The sequence below is a fragment of the Perna viridis genome, chromosome 8 (assembly GCF_037379345.1).
Source record: "Perna viridis isolate PV_CMFRI_1.1 ecotype Kerala chromosome 8, ASM3737934v1, whole genome shotgun sequence".
NCBI lineage: Eukaryota > Metazoa > Mollusca > Bivalvia > Mytilida > Mytilidae > Perna > Perna viridis.
In genome coordinates, this window is record NC_142452.1 from 29349420 (window position 1) to 29371565 (window position 22146).

The window sequence follows — 22146 nt, forward strand, 5'->3', positions numbered from 1 at the left end:
AACGCTACATGTATGTACATAATACTCCGATACAAATGTATACACAAATGGTGTTGAAATTTTGAAAGACAAGCAAATTTACGAGTTCATGATGAAAAGCATAAAACCTATGTAGTGATGACTATAATTCTAGTTACTAACATAATCATAATCCATATATCAGAATCTAAGAATTAAAGTCCGCTTAGTTTCGGCAAGCTCAGTCATAGCGTTATGACTTGGTACATGTATAAATACAGGAAAAATCGATAATAATTCTAAAAGTCTAACTCTTAGATCGTTTGTGGGTTCGGAATGTTAGGAAAATGAATGTTAATACATGCATATATATATAAATGGAAGGCAATTTTAATGCAGCGAACGGCTGAGACAAAAAATTGACGGGTTTCTTTTATCACTAACTTATGATAACCTGACAGATGGTTGCACCGTTTATCACCATTTTTTCATTTATAAGTTTTTCAATATTTTGTACAAACGCAGACACATACAGCATGCTGACCGTCTTGGTTCTGATTTTACTTGCTCTACATCCGGTGGTGCTGGGTTGCTGCTATCCAAAGCAATGGGAAGGGAAGACTTTTGAAACATTCAGCAATTTGTTCAGTAATAAGACTCTAATCTATAGTGAGGTAGAGTACTTGTATCTTTTTTCTTTGCTAAGGTTCTTTTTTTTTATTCCTATGAAAAGGGCTTGGATAAATTTAATTATTGCATCATGTATATTAAGGCACCGACCATTTTTATACTGAGATTGTTTCGAAAAATATATAATTATTCCGAATTTGAGCCCAAAAAATGTTTATTTTTACTCAGCTATGGACGAAGAAAATATGATTCAATATTTCCCCTATTACTTAACATTGTAGATTTTGTAATGAATTTTTTAACGCTGGCTGCTGCTGAAAAAAAATTGTTTTCTTGTTTGCTTGAAAAAAAAAAAATTCTATAGCTCAATATAAATTAAATCCCAGTCCCCACTTCGAAAAGCAAATGGTCAGTGTCCGAGTATTGTTTATGTACGAAAAGAGAGATTCTTTTATGCGATGTGAATGTATATTTTCCCTTATATGCAAAGTGTACCACCAAACCTCTTTCAAAACTTTTAACTTCTATACTCACAACTGTCAAAGAGGGTCTGCAGTCCTACCACAACACTTGTTACTCCCGTAGTGATATTAATTCAATGTGGATCCTGAAAAATTCGAAAGATCTTTTGGAGACTATCAATTCAAGACTTTTATCTGAATATAATAGCATTAAAACTTATGATTTTTCAACACTGTATACTTCTATTCCCTTCAATTAAAATCCCGACTTAAATCATTATACATCGTTATTTTTCCAAAAAAGATGGTACACCTAAATACAAATATATAGTTCTTGTTAGAGATTCTCATACTCTGTAAGAAATAATTCCAAATCATCTTCCAAATATACAGAGGAAGATGTTTACAAAATGCTGGAATTTTTAATCGACAACATATTTGTCCAGTGTGTTGGACGGGTTTTTCAACAAACGGTCGGCATTCCAATTTGGAACAAATTGTACTCCTTTACTTGCTGACCTATTCCTTCACTCTTATGAGGTTGACTTTAAAGCTGATCTGATCCGAAAGAAAGAATATCGTTTGGCTAGATTCTTTGATCTCAGTTTCCGCTATATAGATGACGTATTATCTTTAAACAATCCTAATTTCGGGGATTTGATACATCGCATCTACCCCCAAAAGAACTTGAGATACTACAGACACTGTGAAGTCAGCCTCATATCTTGACATACACTTAGAAATCGATGGTTTGGAAAAATATTGACCAAACTTTACGGCAAACGTGATGACTTTTCATTCAGAATTGTCAACTTTCCTTTCATCTGTGGCAACATCCCCTCAGCACCTGCGTATGGAGTGTTCATATCACAACTCATACGTTATGCCAGAGCTTGCCGAAAATAAGCAGACTTTTTGAATCGCGCTAGATCTCTAACAAATAGGCTTCTGGAACAGGGTTATGTTGCTACAAGATTGAAGTCATCACTACAGAAGTTTATGGTCGTCATCATGAACTCGTGGATCGTTATTGTGTATCCATCTGCACCATGAAAACTGATTTATTCAACGGGTCATAATTTTCCTTTCCTCGTTTGTCTACCCCGGCCTTGACTTTTTATGAGCAACTCGGCGAGTATTTCTAGAAAACCTGACCGCAAACCATAGTGATGCACCGTGTTGGGAAAGATGCCACGCTCCTCGCACGTTAAAGAACCCTGCTGTGGTATTCGATAGAAGTAGGACACTGTGCTCCGCCACAGGAGGCTAAAGTGTCCGACCACACCCATCCCTCCCTTTTTCTAGTGCCAACCAAAATTTGTCGACTCTATTACCCTTGTGTCCCATTCCCTTTTTTCATTTCATAATCATCATCATTTCATGTTTATTTTATCATCCATTTCATGTTCATCGCCTGAATATAGGTGAAATATTGCTGCTCGGGCGTTAAACCCCATTAATCAATCAATCAATCATTCGAAGTGAGAGAAACTTCCAACATTGGTAATATATGGCACATGTATTTTGGACGTTATTCAACACAAACCAGTTGAGATGTTTGCTTTATGATTAAGTATCAGAGCGTGAATCGTCCCCTGGATATTCTTATGCCTTGCATATTTAAAATTTAGTAGTTATCCCTCTTTGTATATATATTTTGAACATTCACTGCAATATCCGTGCATGTAGTTTCTTTTTATTTCTGATTTGTTTTTTTACAAAATTAACCTGAAAACGAGGTTTGTGTACTGTAAATTTTGATCTCTTGTCGTTTCTGTAAGTGGTAACTTTTTTTCCAGTTTACCCTTTATACTTTTGTTCTTAATAAATATTTCTCATATCAAATCTTTACAGACTTCAAGCACTGTTGCATTCGACTTCAGAAATGAACTAGCGTATTATAAGCAGATGATAATAACGAATAATGGTATGCCGGTAAATAGGACTGTAATCCAGGACATCAACAAGGTACAACTTTATGTCAGTATTACCTGTACTTCTTCGCCTTGCAGAGTTTTGGTGCAAAGCGCCAGGTGGCAGCGAGAACCCAAACGGCTTACTCATATCTTCCTCGTGCCAGTTCTCCATTTCGCACTACAAGATTAGGAAAACAAGTTACTACATACATACAACCGTCCATTAATTACATTTGTTATGTAAGAATACGAATGTGTGTTATGTTGAATTACTGCAGTTTTGTACTCTTGAGTTTATTAGATAATTGAACAATTAGTCAATTAAAATGAAATCCTGTAGCGAACACGCTATAGTCTGCCAAGAAAAGATTATTTAAAAGATTCTCTTTCAGTTTCGAGTGGATTAAAAAATTTCTAAACTCGATCGTTTTAAGACTATTTCATTATTTTTGTGTGTGTAATTTTCCTCGTCGAGTACCCATTTCACAACTCTTTCGTAAAGATGGGTGAATATGTCAAAGAGATACTCCACCGGGATGAAAAAAAAAGGTCTTTTTGACACATTTTTAATTAGATGAAATAATCGTGTATGTAAGTCTCCTCATGTGACTCCGTGGCTTCACTTGAACGGGTATGAGTCTACTTTTCATATACATAGAGATTTGTTACTTACGGAGGGATGAGTTCAGTACTAAAAGCAAAACATCAAGTACCGAGCAAAAATGACAAATATATATTTTTGCATGATAAAAGTGTTAGAAAAAAGCATGAAATAGAAAATTTTGTATTGCAATTCTAGACCTCGGAAGTAAACAATAAAATGCAGATCGGTCTTTCAGTACATTCTACACTGGAAATTCTGGTTAGGAAAATGAAACTAGAACGAGTCTTACTGTCGCTAATGATGCGGAATATATGAATAAAAGTTTTTCATCAATACACCAAATTGAAATATTTTCACATTTGATATGCCGAATAATTTATCGCAAAACCTCCGAACTCTATTTATAGACTAATATTATAACGATGGCAACTTCATAACGTAAACAGTCGATGCAAGAGTGGCAGTCTGGCACGAGGTCATAATTCTGTTCGAGCGGTTTGGAAATTAGTAAAAAAATTTGAGAAAAGCATTATTTGCTTTCCATATTTGAATGGAACCGATTTTTATAAGCCATTTTTTTCGTATACATCAACCTAGTAAAGTAAAGCTTATTTTAACAGAGCAAGCAATACACAATACAAAGTGGTAGATGCACCGTTTCTGACACATTGACCCTTCTACAACTGGAGTGCGTACCACGTGAGTATGAAAACTAACTTTTTAATGAGCAACAGTTTTATCGATTCATGTGCTGGACCAAAAGATATTGCAATATAGTTATTATTACATGTAGGTCTTGCAGATACTTTGAGTGTGACTGACTGACTGACCAAAAGTGCGGGAAAAAAGTCAGAAATCTAGTGTTTGTATTGCTGACTTGTCCAGTACATCTTTGTTTCGATCTTGTCAATGCCTGTACTTGCAGGACCAAATGTCCTCTCAAAAGTTTTGATCCTTAAGGAAAAAAAAAAAAAACAAAACAAAACAAATACAATACAAGACAAACAAAAACAAAACAAAACATAAAAAAAAACTGACAATATTTTAGTTTTCCACTGTAGTTTGGTCACCAAAAACAAAACCCATTAAAACAAAACACAACAAATGATTAAATAAAAACAAACAAACAAACAAAAATCCGAACACACAAACAAACAAAACAAATTAAACAAATATTAGATACATGTCTGCGTTTATGTATATCATTTTCCTTTGTTTTTAACAGCAGGTTCTCCGCTTGATGCTTATGTTGGTACAGGGAATAACCAGTTAGCTACAAGTGTGTACACATACATGGATATTACCGGATCAAGGTTCCATTTTACCGTCTCTGAACAGGAATGTATCCCCATTACATTTGGAATAACAATGCCTGATTGGACATCATGTACGTATCACACGACAATTAGTCGAAAACGTTTCTGTGTAAAAAGAATTTTAAATAGCAATGAATGCGTTGCCTTTATTTTAGATATGCTTAACTGTTAATATTTTTCACTGTTTTTAAACTGAAACATTCCAAACAAAAATGAATTTCCAATAGTTACATCCCTGTTATTTACGCGCTCAACGTCACACTCTGACGTTTTAAATTTCCTTTTAACTTTGCGCTTCGAAATCAGATGGGTAGCATCAAAACCTGGATCGTTACTGCGAGAATGACGCCTTGTCGGGGAGTTATGGATTCTTAATGTTTGACAAGGATTTTAGGTACCAAAGTACACTATTGCGCCTGGAAATTGCAGTTGTTATCAATGACGAAAAAAGGCTTTTAAGATTCATGTGCAGATTAACATATTTTTTAAAATTTCATAAATATTAAAATAAGCTAAATTTTGTAGTAAATCATGGACATCCAGTTCATTGGCATAGTGTATGTTAGGACGGAAGCATGTTAGAAACCATGCATTTATCACCTTAACTGCATTGTGTGCATTGTTGAAATATATGTATATGGAAAAAGTGGCATCGGTATCCAAAATCCAGATGTATTTGAATATGGAAGGCATAGAATATCTCGATTCCTGTACAGATTACGCAAAGGTGTAAAAATAACAATATTTAAATTCCCTACACTAGCCGTAACTTTTTGTCAGCTTTCGTGGTTGAGTTCCTTTGAAGTTAAGATGGCAAGGGTATATTCTTTCACCTGCACCTCTAGTGGTATAAGGGGACGATATCAAATTTACTACATTCAGATATGTCATTGTTAGGATTCATGTATTTAGCTTTTGTTTACTTATATTTCCATACTGTGTTATTGTGTCAACACATCATAATTATGCTGGTATCGTAAAGCCATTTTTCCAGGGGAATCGAACTGTAAATACATCTATCCGGTAGATATAACCATAAGAGGTAGCTTGAGAATATCGACATTGTTTAGAAGATAATATCGACGAGGATATTCACTAAACTGATGAAGATTTCAAAGCGTTTTAAAATCAATGTCCGTTTCTTTTTTTTAACAGTGGGAAGCTATACGAGGACAACTTACTACATGAATGTCACCATTGGAATCAGCGATTCTTCCGTTTTTGCGATTCCTGAAATTTGTTCTTGATTAACTTGATATTATATTGAATAAAATTAAAATTAAATTATAAACTTTTTATGATCTAAGATACAATCACATGCCAATCTTCTGCAAAGCGGTAAAAAATAAAATAGTTGTACTTTTTGTTTTCCTTCTATCTCTAAAAATGAAATTAGACTTTACACAGTTGCTCTTGCGGATTTAAATTCGGTTGTGTGCACGGTTGTCACTTGAAACGGACAACCAACTTCATGGTAGTATGACATCTAGAGGGAATCATTTCGTTACTATGAAATTATACATTACAGCTACTCGAACGTAACGATTTCGTGTGAACCGTTTTGAAGATCGCTATGAAAATTCCTAAGCAAGAGACACTTAAAATAACATACTATGCACTGATACTCGTAAAAGACTAAATATTCATTCAACCCATTTTTTAACATTCAGCGTTAATACTATCACCTCCTTTAGTGAAAAGACTTACTTTTTGAACTTTATTTTAGTAATGATTCCAGTTTCAACATGACTGACTCGTGTGAACTAAACTAGCAGAAATTATTACACAAGTACCAAAAAAAAAAAAAAAAAATGTTTATAAAATCAGTAAAAAAAGTTCTACAATTTTCATATGTACCATTTCTTAACAATATGACCCGCCTGATTCTTTATATACATTTACTGAATTACCGAATGAAAATCAAAATCGAATATCCTGATCATTAATAGTTTGTAAACATTTGTCTGGATCATGAAATCCATTCCCCGTTTAAAAGAAAAATCACATGCAATATGCCTTTATTTACTTTTGAAGGTAACAGCTTCCTTTGTTTACAATTGTAATTGTTTTGCACTTCAATGTTCCTTTGAAGCATAATTATATTCGTTTTCGCACTGTGAAATTTAACTATTAAAGCAAAATATTCTTCTTTAATCGAATAAAATGTACGTTAGAAAGCAAACCGCATTCTGAAGTTCAATGTCAACCCTCAATAATTTTTATGTGATAGACTTCGTAAATCGGATGTTAGTTTTTTTTAGCTGTATGACTCCCGTATGCTTTAACTTCCTGTTTGCGGTACATATTCGTTACGTTTATAGTGGATCATAAGGTTTTTCGTGATTTAAGTTTTTGCAGCCTCTCTTGGGAACATCGTGAAACTTGCTTGAGCAATCATTATTCCATCAATATATTCCTTTCAGTAATAAATTAAATAATAATCACCGTGAAAATGAAATACATGTATATAGAGACATTCCCATTGATATTACACATGTACATGTATTTCATTAACATTCCACGAGGAAATACTTTATTAACAGTCCTTAAAATACTGTTCGATATTGATACCTTTCCTGTGACTTTTTTGCTACCAAATGGTAACTTTTTTCCTGTGACTTTTAATTGTGACTCCTCCCACTTAAGCTTGCTGTTTTAGCGTTCGGACCGTGCATCGTTTATCGTGCGTTTACTCATCGTTTTGCTTTCGTTTAAACGCACGATAAACGCACGCTTAGAGCGTTCGTTTATTTTTGTTCATTCATTATTTCCTTTTTTCTACTGTTATTTTCATATTTCTGCCATAATAATTATTTTTTGTTTATTCTTTAATTCTATTCTTTTTTTTCTTTCTTCATTATTTGTTGATATTATTATTTTTCATCCTTCTTCTGTCGTGGATTTAAGCACACGCTATGAACGTTCGTTTGTCGTGCGTTTAATCGCACGCTAAGAGAGTTCGTTTATCGTGGGTTTAAACGCACAATAGAAGCGTTCCTTTATCGTGCGTTTGATCAGCGTTTAGGTGTGCGTTTAGGTATCGTGCGTCTCAAGGAGTGTATTAGGCTTGACATGTATATAATAGGTATAGCAATGTTAATGTCCCTGTTTTAGGTTGACCAACAGCACGTGTAGCTTTTTAAGGTTAATCTGATCATGATGTCATTTTTGTCTTGGTTATGGAATACGTTTGAGTTTTTATCAAAATTGAACTATGGATATTCTAAGTTCGTACATGACTGTATATTTACTACAACAAAACAATGCAACTTGAGTTCTCGACCGATGAGTTTTTGAAGAAATTGGAAAGATTATAAATGACCATCACTTTCGGCGTTATGCCTTCTGTGTTATTACCACTAAAAATGTCTTTACTTACGTCAGAAGAAAAATAATCGGATTTAAAATGTTAACCAGAAAAATATAATTATTGTATTTTGACTCTACTAACGTAGAGTTTATAGATAAGTGTGTAGAACTCTTTTATTTGTCTAGACGAATTCTCTTGATGGAATTTTTATTGCTAAATTGATATGCAACGGCACAGCTTAAAATATATAATTATTAATAAATGGGAGCACTACAAGACGATTACATTTGAAATGGTCCCTACGCCGTAGCTCTCACGTTTGCTTTAAGATGTGATTAAAAATAAACACATAAAAGACCCAGCGCAGCAATGGAGGAATGTAAACGATCGTGATCAAGATTACCAACTGAATATACATGTAAATATCTCAATAATAACAGTCCAGTTAAAAATACTTTGAATTAAAATATATCGCTCAAAGTCGGTGAATAGTATCAGATTACACGCATTGGTTACATGTTTGATATCTAATTTTGCTTGTTCAGTCCTTCACTATATCAAAACTAGTTGGTAACAAGTCCAATCGACACTTGGATAAATCGGCACCTGTACTTATGGTTAATTCGGTACAAAGTTAAATCGGGACCTTGTTTTATTTTATTCTTTTACGATTATACATAAATATAAGACAGGTATAACTCGTAAGAGGACAAAGTTGAATATAATATTGAAATATTCAAAAATCTTGTTGTCGCTATGTTACCTTCTTGTCGCCTTTTCTGGACATCCTGATGGTTTCTTGTCATTTTTTACGCTTCTTGACACTTCATGCTCAGTGAAGAAGATACGTATATTTCGAATTAAAGATCGACTGAAATCAGGCTTTTGGTGCTTCCAAGTTATGAATTGGTTGATTACAAGATCTCCTCATTGGTCGACCAATGACAAAGACTATCATCCCCGAAGTCATTCAGAAGGAAAAACAAAATTAGATGCAATTAAGAAATAAATCACGAAAACTCCATTTTGTCATTGTTTTACCTCGGGCTGACCATTTAAGTCGCATTATTTTATCCCGAGCGATAGCGAGGCGGGCAGGTTGAAAGACAAATCGTGTATTAAAATGGTAACGGTAATATAAGCAAGTTTTTTTTGGGAGAAAGAAATGAATAATCAATGACCAATTAATTTCAAATCTCGTGTGCAACTTTTATTTTACGATAGTTTTGTCATTCCAATTATGTACTGATTGGGAACTATAACTTAGGGTTGAATCGCTCGTAATGAGCACATATAGATCTAGTATAAAAAATGAATCTTGCAATCCCTACTTCTTGGATTGTCCTTTCAGACCTATGGGTTTTTCAATGATTTTAGACATTCAAAAATATTTCTACCAATTGTGAAGGAAATCTGTTAATTTCAACCTTGTCGGTTGCACCTCGCTAAAAGTTTGTTTTTATTGGTCGTAATCAAGGTAATATTTATTGTACATAATTTATTAATGGTCTCGAAGGTAATAAACAATTCACACCTGTATTTATATTATGGAAATCATTCATGGGATGTTCGTAATTATGTTTCATGTTTAATGTTTTGACTTTCATATTTGAATTTTGCAACTGCTTCCGGTATCTTACACCCGATGGATATTGGACACTCTGGCCTCAATATTAAAATTCAAATGAGAGATTATATAAAGCATTAAAAGTAGTGTATACTGTTAGCTGTCCAGATGATGCCCATTCACTGACCAGATCTTCGTAACACTTTCTTAACGCATCGGGAGTCCAACATGGCCATACAGAAACTACAGAATATCAAATTCTTTTTTCTTCTTCATTTCTTCAAATAGTGAAGGAGTGCATAAACTCAACCTGTCTGTCTGTGCGTCCTAGCGTCCATCCGTCTTGCAACATATTTTGTAAGCGCAATTACTTCACCATTAAATGAGTTCTAGTGTAAATTGGTTGGATGGTTAGGCATCATGTACATATATACATGAAGGAAAATAATTAATATTCTCCAATGATTAAAGATGGAATTAATTGATATTTTATGGTTTTAAATGCTTAAACATAATAAGCCCATTCCTCCTAATTAAACCACTCAATTATTCTCGATGAAACTTTATACGATTAAAGCATCATGCCAAGATGTGCAAGATTGAAGATACTGTAAATGTCAGATTACTGGGAGGTTATCAAACATAGACAGCTTGAAGCGGGTTGGAAAGACGGGGTTATATTGACCATTTCCGTGGGTTAAATATTAGAAGTGCCCGGACATGCGTATACCAGAGTGAAGACCAAAGTTCGTACTTAATTACAAATAATTGTAAAAGAGTTTAAAAAGAATAAACAACAATGTTGAAGAACTTTTAATCTGTTTTTTTTTTCACTTTCACAAATAAACAATAATACAGCGTAACTTGGTCAGAAAAGACTCAGTATCCTTCTCAAGCAAAAGTTCACGTCACAGTTTTTAGCACCCTGCAGCATTACTAAGCGTCTGAAGGAAGTTTTATAAATAAAATGGCTTCATTGGCTTTGACAGACTGGCATTGTAGGGAATGAAACCCTGGTTAAAATGTTGCTTAATTAAACATGACATTCATTTCTCCGAGTTGTGTAAAACTCAACTGTAAGAGACACCACTTAGCATTAGAAAGGAAATTCATGGAGACTGTTTAAGAATTTGATTATACGATTTGTTTTTGAATCTTTATATTATAATAGCAATGTTTAATAACCTTTTTTATATTGGGAAATGAAATTTTTGTTTACTTCTCATACCTTTAACGGCATTGAAAAAAAATCTTCGAGAAAAGTAATTGATATTCTTGTGCGCGGGTTTCTTTTTTTATCGTTATGTCGTATACATATCCCGAGCTGCTCGTCTTTTTGTCATTTTCTACAGATCAAAGAGTTGACAATTGTAATGTTTACTAACATCCAAATAGAATAGTCACCAACCATGTCGAATTGAAAAGGGTGAATGACATGGAGTTTTTCAAAAAGAATTTTAACTTTCAAGTTTGTTTCTGAAAGCACATTTTTTGTTATCATGCTTATGTTAAAAAATATTTTCAGACTGGATATTGCGGATAAAAAGGTGCGCATTTAATTACAAACTCTGTTTGCTGGATGCAAAATGAAATTTCAATAGATTTTCTGAAGACTAGAGAAAAATACTCTTTCATGCGAGAAAATCCTCCACCCAACTCAACTGGTCATGACTTAAATGGTCCCCTAACCGGAAGTAAATATAATTATGTTTAGTAGCAGGCTTTCTGAAAATAAGACAGGGGGTGATTTAATTCGTGTAAAAAAAAAACCAACCAAATTCAGTTCAATTTCTTGTTCAGAAACTGTTTCAATAACCAGTCGTAGTTTTTCATCCAGTGTTTGCACTATAGAGATAAAAAAATATTTAGATTGTGAATGAAAATAGGTATTTTGGAAGAGTTTTTGTTTGTGGTTTGGCTAACTTTAATGTAAGATGAATAAATGAATTTCGCAAAAATACAGTTATGAATATAGAAAAGACTATACGTAAAAATATAGCACATATATACAAAAACCAAGAGGAAATATAAGTGTTTGTTCCTTAGATTATTCCAGGCTGGTTGAACTTTATGTAGATTGGTACTTAGGAAACAACCATTTCATTTTAATTGGGGGAATCGATCATGTATCACGGGAAAAAAAACCTAGTACAGGATTGTGTAAAAAAAAATAAAAATAAAATGTGAAGTCAGAAATTATACCGGAAAAAAATCTCTGACACAATATTAGCCCCTCCGTTGCTGCCATTATAACTTTCTTTATATAAGGTATATTGTTTGTGATGTTAATCTCTCACTTCATAAGAATTAGCCCTGAAGATACAATCCAAAACATAAACTATATTTTTATGCCATATTTTAACCTTAAAATCCCTATATACTCACATAAGTAGACAGAAATATACACCATACCTATTCTCGTTATATTAATATAGAAAAATCCTATTTAATAGTATAAAAGCGTCTCGCAGCAAAATCAATCTCCGCCATATGAGTTTATAAATGTAATTATGTGTCTATTTTTTATTGGGAAATGTGCCTAAATGACATTAAATTTGTATTAAAATCCGATTGCTTTAGCGGAGGAGGATATTTCAATTTCGTTTCAGTTTCATTTTGTAAATTCCTACAATCCCTACATCTTGTTAGTTCTGTGCGAACCTTGCATAGTTTTCCTTTCCTCTTTCGTCTACCCCGGACTTTTTATGAGCAACTCGGCGGGTGTTTCATGAAAAGCAGACGATGTTTACCCTACCGATGCACCTGGTCCATGCTTCCAGTTTTCGTGGAGTCCGAGTCGCTCATTTACTTTTGTTACTTTGTGTGTATTATTTTGGTTATTGTGTGTTCTTTGTTGTGTAAGTCTGTTTTCCATGTCTGGTCTTTGTCTGTGGATTACAATATTTTGATTTCCGCTAGAATCTTGGTCCCCTTGATTACTCTATTATATAGATAGCAGTGTTTTATCGCATAATCCGAGCGTAATCAATTCCGATAATTCACACTGCGAAATAAATTCGGTTATTTCACTCTTGGACTTTCTCCCACCAAAACGTTACAACACGAGTATCAACCCCCCTTTCACTAACTTTAAAATTTATGTTGAAAAAAGTAATGAATAATGGAGAAAACCTATATGATGCATAGATAAGATAATCCATTGGTGAATAACCAACATATGATCACTTATGCTAAGGACGCATAAAGATTTAACTCTGTACGTGGACTTTAATATCAATCCGTCAATCATAGAATTTAAAATTAGCGTTGAAAATAATAATAAGTTATGAAGAAAATCAATATAATAAATATGATAATCAATTAGTCATCATGAATAGTCAAAATATGATAAAAGAACGCAGTAAGATTTAACTCGTGCACGGAACGAGTTCCGCACACTCGTTAAATCTAGGCGTTCTTCGGCACTCGTGATAATATTTTGGTTATTCGCTCTTTCCGATTAATTTTCCAATAAGTATATAACTACAGGGCATAAGGTACATTGTGATCAGTGGTTTATATTATTGTATACAACTTTATGTGGTGTCTTTAGTGCCCAAATGTAAATATGTGTTTATATATAATTATATTGGACATAGGGTAACCCACATATTATATTAATTTATATAATATGAAGGGGGCCTAGAGTACCTGATGGATTTTCTGTATGTATTTTTAATTTTCTATATTATTTGATTTGCACAATATCATTTTGTTTGTATTCCCTACTTGCGGACCTCGGGATGCAGCCATATTTCATCCTCTTTTTGCAGTTACCTCCCGTAAGAGCAGGTATAATTTCGAAGTCTCTCTAATCGATGTTCAGATTCGGGTGCAGAAAAAAGAGGTAACTCGAATGAAAATGGAATCCCCAGCAGACAAACACAACGGTGTTTCTAAAAAATTATGGGGTGTTTCATTTTGTTGGTAGGTTACATAAGGATGATTTTCCTTTGTATCCAGGGTAAAGAAAATTTATGACATGGTCAGTAGAACGAGGAATTCCCTTTTAACTTTCGAGATTTTCTAAAATATCGTCGATATCGGATGGAAAACCTTACTTGTTCCGAATAGACACCTGCTCCAAAGGGAGATAAATGTTGACAAAATGTTGGTCCGCAAGTCGAAAATGTCAAGAATCATAAATGTTACTTGATGTTGCTTCCTTTGGTTTCATGGTTTGATGAATTAACATTTCAGAGTTATTGTTATGAATTGATCAGGTTTGTGATGCACGTATTGTATGATATAGTTATTTGACGATCTTACGTCATGGTCTATATTATTATATATGTATTATATATGATATGCGCTGAGCTATAATAAATCATGTGAATAAAGTTTATTTTCAATGCACAACAGCGTGCTCAGTTCTTTAGACAATTGTTGTTAATTATAGATTGTTAATATATTTGTTTTCAAAATCGCAAAAAACACTATTCTTAGGATACTGAAAACAAATGTTTATTGGAAATTTGTCGAATACCTCACATCGTATTTCCGCGGATACAATACGATTTAACAAACACCTTGAACATCTATGGTTTACACTCCTTTCATTCGCTCAAGATTCGTTTTGTACACGATTTACAAATTTCCGTTTAAACAGAACTATTTTTTGTTTGCGTAATGATATAGTGCATTGTGTGATCAGGCGGAGGCTCTAGGCCCAGTTGAGATACAGAAAGATCCTCGTGCTCTCCTTCCCGGAATCGGATATAAAATACACGTTACACAGGCGGCCAGACATGCAATCATCCATGACATGGGAACACTCCGAATGATCTCTATCTTTGCACCCATATCATCTTCGAGAGATACCAATTTGAAAAAAAAAATAATAATAAAGAGAGATAAAAAAGAACGACAAATACGTGTACATTCTTCCTGACCTTTTAACCTTTAGAAGTTTCTTCATGACTGTGTCCGCCCTTGACATTTTTGAACACTTCTGAAATATAACATTTTATCAACAATCCTGCAAACTTTTTAGGTTCATAAAAGGGCAAGTACTGTACTTTATCAATAGTAACACTTGTATAAATATAGGACATGTGGTACGATTGCCAATGAGAAAGCCAAGCAACGAACATTTAAACTTCTGCAGGTCACCACTTGAACTGTTATCATTGTTAATTTTACCAAAACAAAACATACAGCATCCGGTCCACTTGAGCTATCTTCTCGGCGTTCCTTCCGCTTGTTTATACTTGTAAATCGATCATGAAACATAACTGCTCCGTATAAAGAAGCAATTGATTAAAATAATAAAGATGGGATCGTTGCTTCCAATTGATTATAAAACAAAACGTAACTATCCATTTACTCTTAACTACCATTATTGTGCTGCTAATTAAAAGATCTTTACGTCATAACTTTGATCCGGTAGCACATAAACGTACTCTTCACTGTAAGGTTTGTGTCATATTGGAAACGAATATAATTCCAGTACTTTTATGTGTACATTGCGCATACAAGTTGTGTGGAGGATTCTGGTCTGTCTTTTTAAGTGTCAATAACAGTTAGATAATCACCACAATTCTGAACAATAACGAATGTCAGAAAGTAAACATTGCCAAGATCTTCCGAGCACGAACTACGGCTTTGGACAACTCATTCACTGCATGATTCTTAGTTAAACTCATACTTGATACGAAACTGTTCCTCAGCTTTATCGATAATGACAGACAATGAAAACGGTACAGCTTGTTAAATAACATACTTCAATATTCATTAAGCATTCATTGCATTGAGTATGCTCGATTTCTGCAAAATAGCAGCTGAGAGACTAATTTCTAATATTATTCATGCTTAATGTAAGGTCATAAAACTTAACACTGTCTTTTTTGACAGAAAGAGATATCATCCATTTAGAAAAATCCATTGAAACGAGAAAAATGCGATTTCTAAACATGGAGATCAATAAACATAGCTTTTTTGTGTGAAAACACCCGTGTAAATCAATACAGAGTCGGAATTACTTCCCAGAGGAAGATCTAGAAATATTCTGACATCTCTCGACTCTGATTTACCAACATCAGAAAACAGGATATTGTTAACTGGAGATAGTCATTCAGGGAATGTTTTAATTTTTTTCTTTCGGACCCCCTCGGGATGTATGCAAACGTTAATTGGATTGCGTAATCATTGATGTTTTCGTAAGGATAAAATCCGTATTCTGAAAGTTTTAAAGAACGTTGAGATGGATGTTTTATCGGGGTAATTTCAATATGGCAGAATTTGTTTCATACATAGATCAATTGTTAAGAAAATATCTCCAGTAATTGAATTACTGGGGAAACGGGAAACATCGATCGGAAGTTCTCTTACAATAATTGAGAATTCATACCGCATTGTCTTAGAGCAATTAATAGCCAATTGTTAGCACATTTGTAACTTAATCTTGTTCAGCTTAATGGAATTTAGTCGAGAACTATACTGACAATGTGTGCATATACATAAAACAATGTGATATATAAATGCTTCCGTAATCTGTTGTGTGGTATCTTTAAATAGGAATATCATTTCAGTTCAGTTGAAATATGAGTGCTCAAAGAAAGAGTTCGGTAGATAGACGAGGAGTAAAGTCGTTATTCATAAAACCGGTGCCTAAAATCATCCTAGATGGATCCGAAAATAATGTGGGTGCTAGCTCACAAATGCCTCACTCGCGTTCAGCAGGAGAACTAGCAATGTGCCTTGATTTTCAGTCAGAAAATGGGATGTCACGACAATATCAGTCAAGTGGTGGAATGAGTATGGAATTCAGAAATCAAATTGATATATATTGTTCCCCGCGCATGCATAGGAAAACATTCGGCTTAAGTAATGGAATGCAAGATGAAGACAATACATGGCTGGACCCATCAAACTCCCAGAATGCATTGGGCGTTGGAAGTCGTTTAGGGAGTGCTCTTTCGTTAACAAGTGAGTATACATCACGAAGTATAGGGTTGATTTCAAATGACTCATCATCAGATAGTACACAATTCACAGACAAGATTGAACAAATAAAACAAAAACAAAGTTTGCTTAGACGGTATTTGTCAAATCCCGAAAAATCAAATGATGACCAGGAAGATGTTGTTCAAAGAAGCACAAAATCAGTTAATAATCTTCAGAACAAAGACCATTTCGATAATTCTACAATCAGTGACGACATCGATAGCATGGCAGACATTCCTCCATCGGCTACTTCCGGTTCGGATGGCATTCCAATGGACGCTGCCGAGGTAAGGCGCCAAAGGTACGACAGCGATTCAGATTCAAATTCACATTTAGTTACCATGGTAACGGACGATATGCACGTTAAGGAGGGTAGAATAAGACAATGGCTGACGACCATCGAAAGTCAGGAATAAGACATTCTCATTAAGTAGACAATCTCAGACTCGGAACAACACAGTTATATTCATGTTGCACAGTTTCATGTACTTTGTTCACAAAAAGACCCCTGTTACGAATTTAAATAAATCTTGATTTTTTCACGATGATTTTCCATTATTATCATTTTTTGAACGAGTAAACAGGCTATTTGCATAACTTTTCGATTAATACGATATATGTTACCAGTGGATTTTCATGTGGTTTAAAATAGCTAAAATTATCAGTGGCATAACTTTTGTCCTGTTTAGATTGCTGACCTACTTGCTATGGATCGTGAAAAATAATTATAGTTAAATATATAAAAAAAATACATCAAATCTCTGTATGACGACAGTGTCCGTTAACACAAAAGTGATTGTCATGTTAACCTCAGTAAAAGATTTCTTTTCTTAAAACTTATGAAGCTTGACATTTTAATGAAGAATTCGAATGTTAACTTGTCTTAATGAAAACGGATACTTACACAATTGCGTGTACTCTACTTACAAGTACATGTAACTGGTAGAATTTGAGATGCATGTGTGTATTGTCACTGTAAGACATCAGCGGAACCAAATTGTTGGAGAGAAACCATAAGATTATTGTTTCGAGGCGGAGTTGTGGTCTTTGAAATAAAAAGACACGATATGAATCTATTGAAAAACTTTATGACGTGAAAATTGTATTACTTCGCAACGGTAAACCTTTCAAAAACACAAAACAGACTAAGCAAATACAAATATCGTATCCAAAGTGATTTTGTGATTTTCATTTAGTCTCATTCTGATTTGGTAACAATTGTATTTCATATTAGTATGAAACAAGAAATATCAGGTGAGCTATAAAGGAGAAATAATTGTTCCCTCGGGATTTTTTTTCAGTCCATTGCTGACTTACATTCGTGTACTTACAAATACACACATCATAAAGTTAAAATCATTTCGCAAACAATCGAAATTTTTTAAAACATATCAAGTTACATGTACTTGTTATTCTGAAAATGACGAAATTCTAGATATGCTTACCTGCTTGTCAGTAATCCACCCTATATAGGAGTAGTCCTAGAACCGAAAATCTGCTAAAATGTTTGTTGTCCCTACTAATTTTTGTTTATGCCAGAAAAGTAACATAACCGATGACTAGGTAATTCCCTTAAACTGACTTCTGTTACTTATATCTTATGTATGAGAACCTGTACAATCCGACACAATTAGCAAGAGCTAATTATTTTGGATAAACAAATTGATTGCATCTTTGGGGTTACTTCCATATGACTGTGGTATCCCTTTTCATATATTTTAGAAATATATACCTATTTACAAATTTTATAAGAACTTCAATAACAATGTAGAGACTGGGATGGTCATCAGGTCATTCGACTGCTGAAAGATATCAGCTCTGTAGATTACGATCCATTAAAATCTTATTTTAATTGTTAATCTATTTATCGGATTTATTTATGGAGCTGAGAACGTGTCAGTTGCATAAGTAATGTTGGGCTTATCAATAGCTAGCTAGTCGTATATTTTCAAGCCAGAAATTAGTATCTATTCTGGCGACTCATCCATGGTACCAACAATATAGGAAACGACCACCCCCTCGGGTATAGTAAGGAGTGTATACAGCAAGGTTTTAAACAATTATCTACATGTATATGTATTAATTCTAGGATAGTCAAATACATCGGATTATTAAGAATTCTGGAACAGTCAGGTGCTGGATAAGACAGGGTCTTTTACATGCTGAATATGTCAAAATTTTTATCACATGCTGTAATAACCCGAGACTCCTATATCACCCAAAGGCCACCGACTCACTGGGTGATATTGGTCGAGGGTTGATACAGCATGTGATACAGATTTTAACATGTCATGTCCATTATATCACATATTTTAACCATCCTTAAAGTATGGTTTGTGAAGGGGTGCGATATAAGGTATGCGATATACAATGTAGGTCTTGAAGTGTGATATAGGATATACGATAATAAAGGTTCAAACAAACACTTAAAATGTATATACAAAATAAGTTATATTTTAATCAAAATATATGATATCCTAAATTCTAACCATTTCCTTCTCGTAGTAATAATAAAGACAATACTGAATACATCTATCACTAAAAGGGACAGATACAAATTTTTTCGTGAATTTTATGGTATACTGATGGCTTTTCTTTTTTTGTGGTCAATATTCTCTACTTGTCTATACATTTCCAAGGATATCGTTCCTAATGTTTCGTTTTTTTCCTTTGGGTTTGCCTTTGTTACTTTTCATAGTTCAATATCTGAGTTGAGGATTTTGCTTTCCTTATTCTTGTCTTCTTTTCTTGCAATTGAGCATAAGGATGCTTATAGATTCAATTCAACTTAATTTTGCGCTTTTGTCACTAGCATTTCTATTGGTTACTTAATTTTATTTCAAATCCTTTCATCCCCTCCCTAAAAAAATCAATAATGGTATGACATGTACATGTTTGAAAAATCATCATTATCTTTTTTTAACTCTTTGAAGTTAAAAATACATTTTTCTCCTTCCATAATTTAATAGTCAATTTTATCAGACATGCTAATTGAAACCTACTGCTGTTGATTAAGAGATAGAGAGTTGATACTCGATCCAAAATTAATATTTGAACGTGCAAGTGTCTAGCATTTTCAGCCCATTATAAAAGCACCGACAGCATATCGATCTTTGTATTTCTATATCAATACCTTCGATATGTCACACGCACTTCAAATTTTCTGTATACTTTCTAAGCTCACAATTGATTTTCAGCTTTGGAAGATGATTACGTTGGTTCAAACTTCATACTTTAGTTTAAAAAGATTCAAAATACCTCCTTTTGTTTATATCTAAAATAAAAGGTAATTTTATAAAGTGATTTTTTTATTCAAGCAGGATGAAAAGAATCGATTGAACATTAATTCATGTGATATATGATATGAATATTAGTGTTGCATTTCGTTAGGAAGTAAGTTTTGTTGTAATTATAGCAACGGATTAAGCCCTAAGCTAACGTAGACAGAATAATCCTAGAACGCAAATGATAGTCGCGAAAAAATCATACGTTTTGGGAAATAGATGGTAAAAGGCCATTGTTATTACTATAAGTAAATATTAAGATAAATCAAGAATGATCTTTAAAACATGAAATCAATCATTGATAGTCATTCCAAAGCTAAGCTTAATTAAGCCTGGTTCTACATGGATCACTCCCACCCCCAGACAAAGCAAACAAACAAGGCCATGGTCGAACTCCTCTATCCTAAATGATGCATTATTCAGACATTAAAAAGGACCATTAGATAAAGGTGTTTGTAAGATGTTTTTGTTACGGGGTTATTTGCCTCTGAATAACTCATAATCATAATCAGTTTTAATTGAATGCAATAATTCAATGTTGTAACTAAATCTGCAAAAGCTTAATATACCCTTTATCATTTACTTTGCAATTTCTCCTAAAAAGTCACATATTGTACCTTTCGATTTTTTTTATATTCTTGACTTTTCTGACGAGCCTACAATTTTATTTTATTTGTAAATGCACTAGAATCATTGTTAAACACTATTTTTTGTCCTCGAATACTATTACATTTGTAAACATCAACGGTCGTGCTCGTACATTAATAAATTTGGCCCCACAGTTATGGTCACAAACGTGTAAATGTATCATTTAAGGAGTTAGACCTATGGTAAGGGACATAACTCTTGAAATCAGTGATATGTTTGTATCATATTCAAAGCCTTGTAAGCTTTCCTTTGAAATAGAATGAAAGCAGTCTAAGTTACTTTGATGCTTACATGAATTTCGTGTAAAATGCTGAATACAAATGTTCCAGTGATGTGTAAGAGTTATGTCCCTTACCATAGGTCTACCTCCTTAATATATGTACTTTTTGTCGATATCATGGAGTGGTTTTAAATATGCTCAAGTGCACACCTTTTATCAATTGACGAGTCTATCTCGTCACCTCAGTACTCGCATGCATTCTTTTAGTAAAACGTTCTTTTCAAATAAAATCTTTGGTAATTTAGATACGATCTTAATTTTTATTCGCCACCATTCTTTTCAATTAAAAATCAATATTTACATTAAATCATTCAAGGATATTATGAAATGAAATGTAATGGTTTTTAGAAATAACTGCTTAATTCTCAGATGCACAAAGCCCTTTATTGAATCACATAATTTTTACCGGTTTTTATCGGAATTTCGATAATTCTAAACCTGTCACAGGGATCACAGGGACTTGCCTTCCAGACACCATATTATTATAAACGTTAATATTATTGAATCATATAAGTTTGACAGCTTTTTATCGGAATTTCGATAATTTTGAACTTGTCATCTTTGAAATAACTCCAATTCAAAACTTCAAGTCACAGAGACTTGAGTTCAAGACACCATATCGCTAAATTGTATATAGTAGTTTGTTTAATCAAAATGTCTTGAAAAAAAATCAGAGAGTGAAAAGGATAAAAGAAAAACAGAGGTTAGAACTTAAAACGGTGCATGCATAATGTCCGTCATAAAAAAGCGCGAAATTTAATCCTTGTAAGTCTTAGTGACGTTTTGTTCTGTTTTGATCCTCCCCAAAAAGCAAAAAAAAAAAAAAGCAAAAAAAAAAAAAAAAAAAAAAAAAAAAAAAAAAAAAAAAAAAAAAAAAATACAAACTAACAAGCAAATAAGACCATTGATGTACTCAATCATATATGAAACATGATTCTCATATTTAATATTTATAAAAAAAAATAAAATAACGAATTCAAGAATGCTTCTTCCATAATCCTGGAAAATTGGTATCCATGAATAAAAGTTCTTACACAGTATTATATATAATACCCCTTCCAACTTTCATTACTATAAGTAGTTCTTAAGAGTATGCTAATATTTGTAAATAACATGCTGAAAACTCATGATTAGTACTATCGATCCCTCTCTCTTTATATGTATATCTGTCTCTTAATTGTAGTTAATTAAATCGAAAATGAATCGATTAAAACATTATCTTAATTG

At 33.4% G+C, this 22146-nt stretch overlaps 2 protein-coding genes across 3 annotated transcripts; both read left to right on the forward strand.

Moving 5' to 3' along the window:
• The first annotated feature begins 458 nt into the window (after window positions 1-458).
• On the forward strand, window positions 459-6169 carry LOC148610137 (uncharacterized). 2 transcript variants are annotated; one of them, XM_088542243.1, is made up of 5 exons: window positions 459-632; window positions 2904-3017; window positions 4190-4268; window positions 4798-4956; window positions 6041-6169. In XM_088542243.1, exons 1-5 carry the CDS (start codon window positions 495-497, stop codon window positions 6130-6132), a joined length of 582 nt encoding a protein of 193 aa, XP_088398369.1. In that variant the 5' UTR covers window positions 459-494; the 3' UTR covers window positions 6133-6169. The 2 variants fall into 2 exon arrangements, with proteins under 2 accessions (XP_088398369.1, XP_088398368.1); XM_088542242.1 differs by having other exon boundaries at window positions 461-632; window positions 4795-4956.
• Window positions 6170-15169: 9000 nt separating this feature from the next.
• LOC148610138 (uncharacterized) lies at window positions 15170-17249 on the forward strand. Its single transcript, XM_088542244.1, has one exon. It carries the CDS (start codon window positions 16305-16307, stop codon window positions 17121-17123), a length of 819 nt encoding a protein of 272 aa, XP_088398370.1. The 5' UTR covers window positions 15170-16304; the 3' UTR covers window positions 17124-17249.
• Window positions 17250-22146: the final 4897 nt, after the last annotated feature.

Excerpts from the sequence above, each read along its gene's own strand:
- LOC148610137 (XM_088542242.1), top strand. The coding sequence starts at position 495 with ATGCTGACCGTCTTGGTTCTGATTTTACTTGCTCTACATCCGGTGGTG. Across the intron at positions 3,018-4,189 it reads TAATCCAGGACATCAACAAG|AGCAAGCAATACACAATACA; the intron begins GTACAACTTTAT and ends TTATTTTAACAG. Across the intron at positions 4,957-6,040 it reads AATGCCTGATTGGACATCAT|TGGGAAGCTATACGAGGACA; the intron begins GTACGTATCACA and ends TTTTTTTAACAG.
- LOC148610138 (XM_088542244.1), top strand. The coding sequence starts at position 16,305 with ATGAGTGCTCAAAGAAAGAGTTCGGTAGATAGACGAGGAGTAAAGTCG.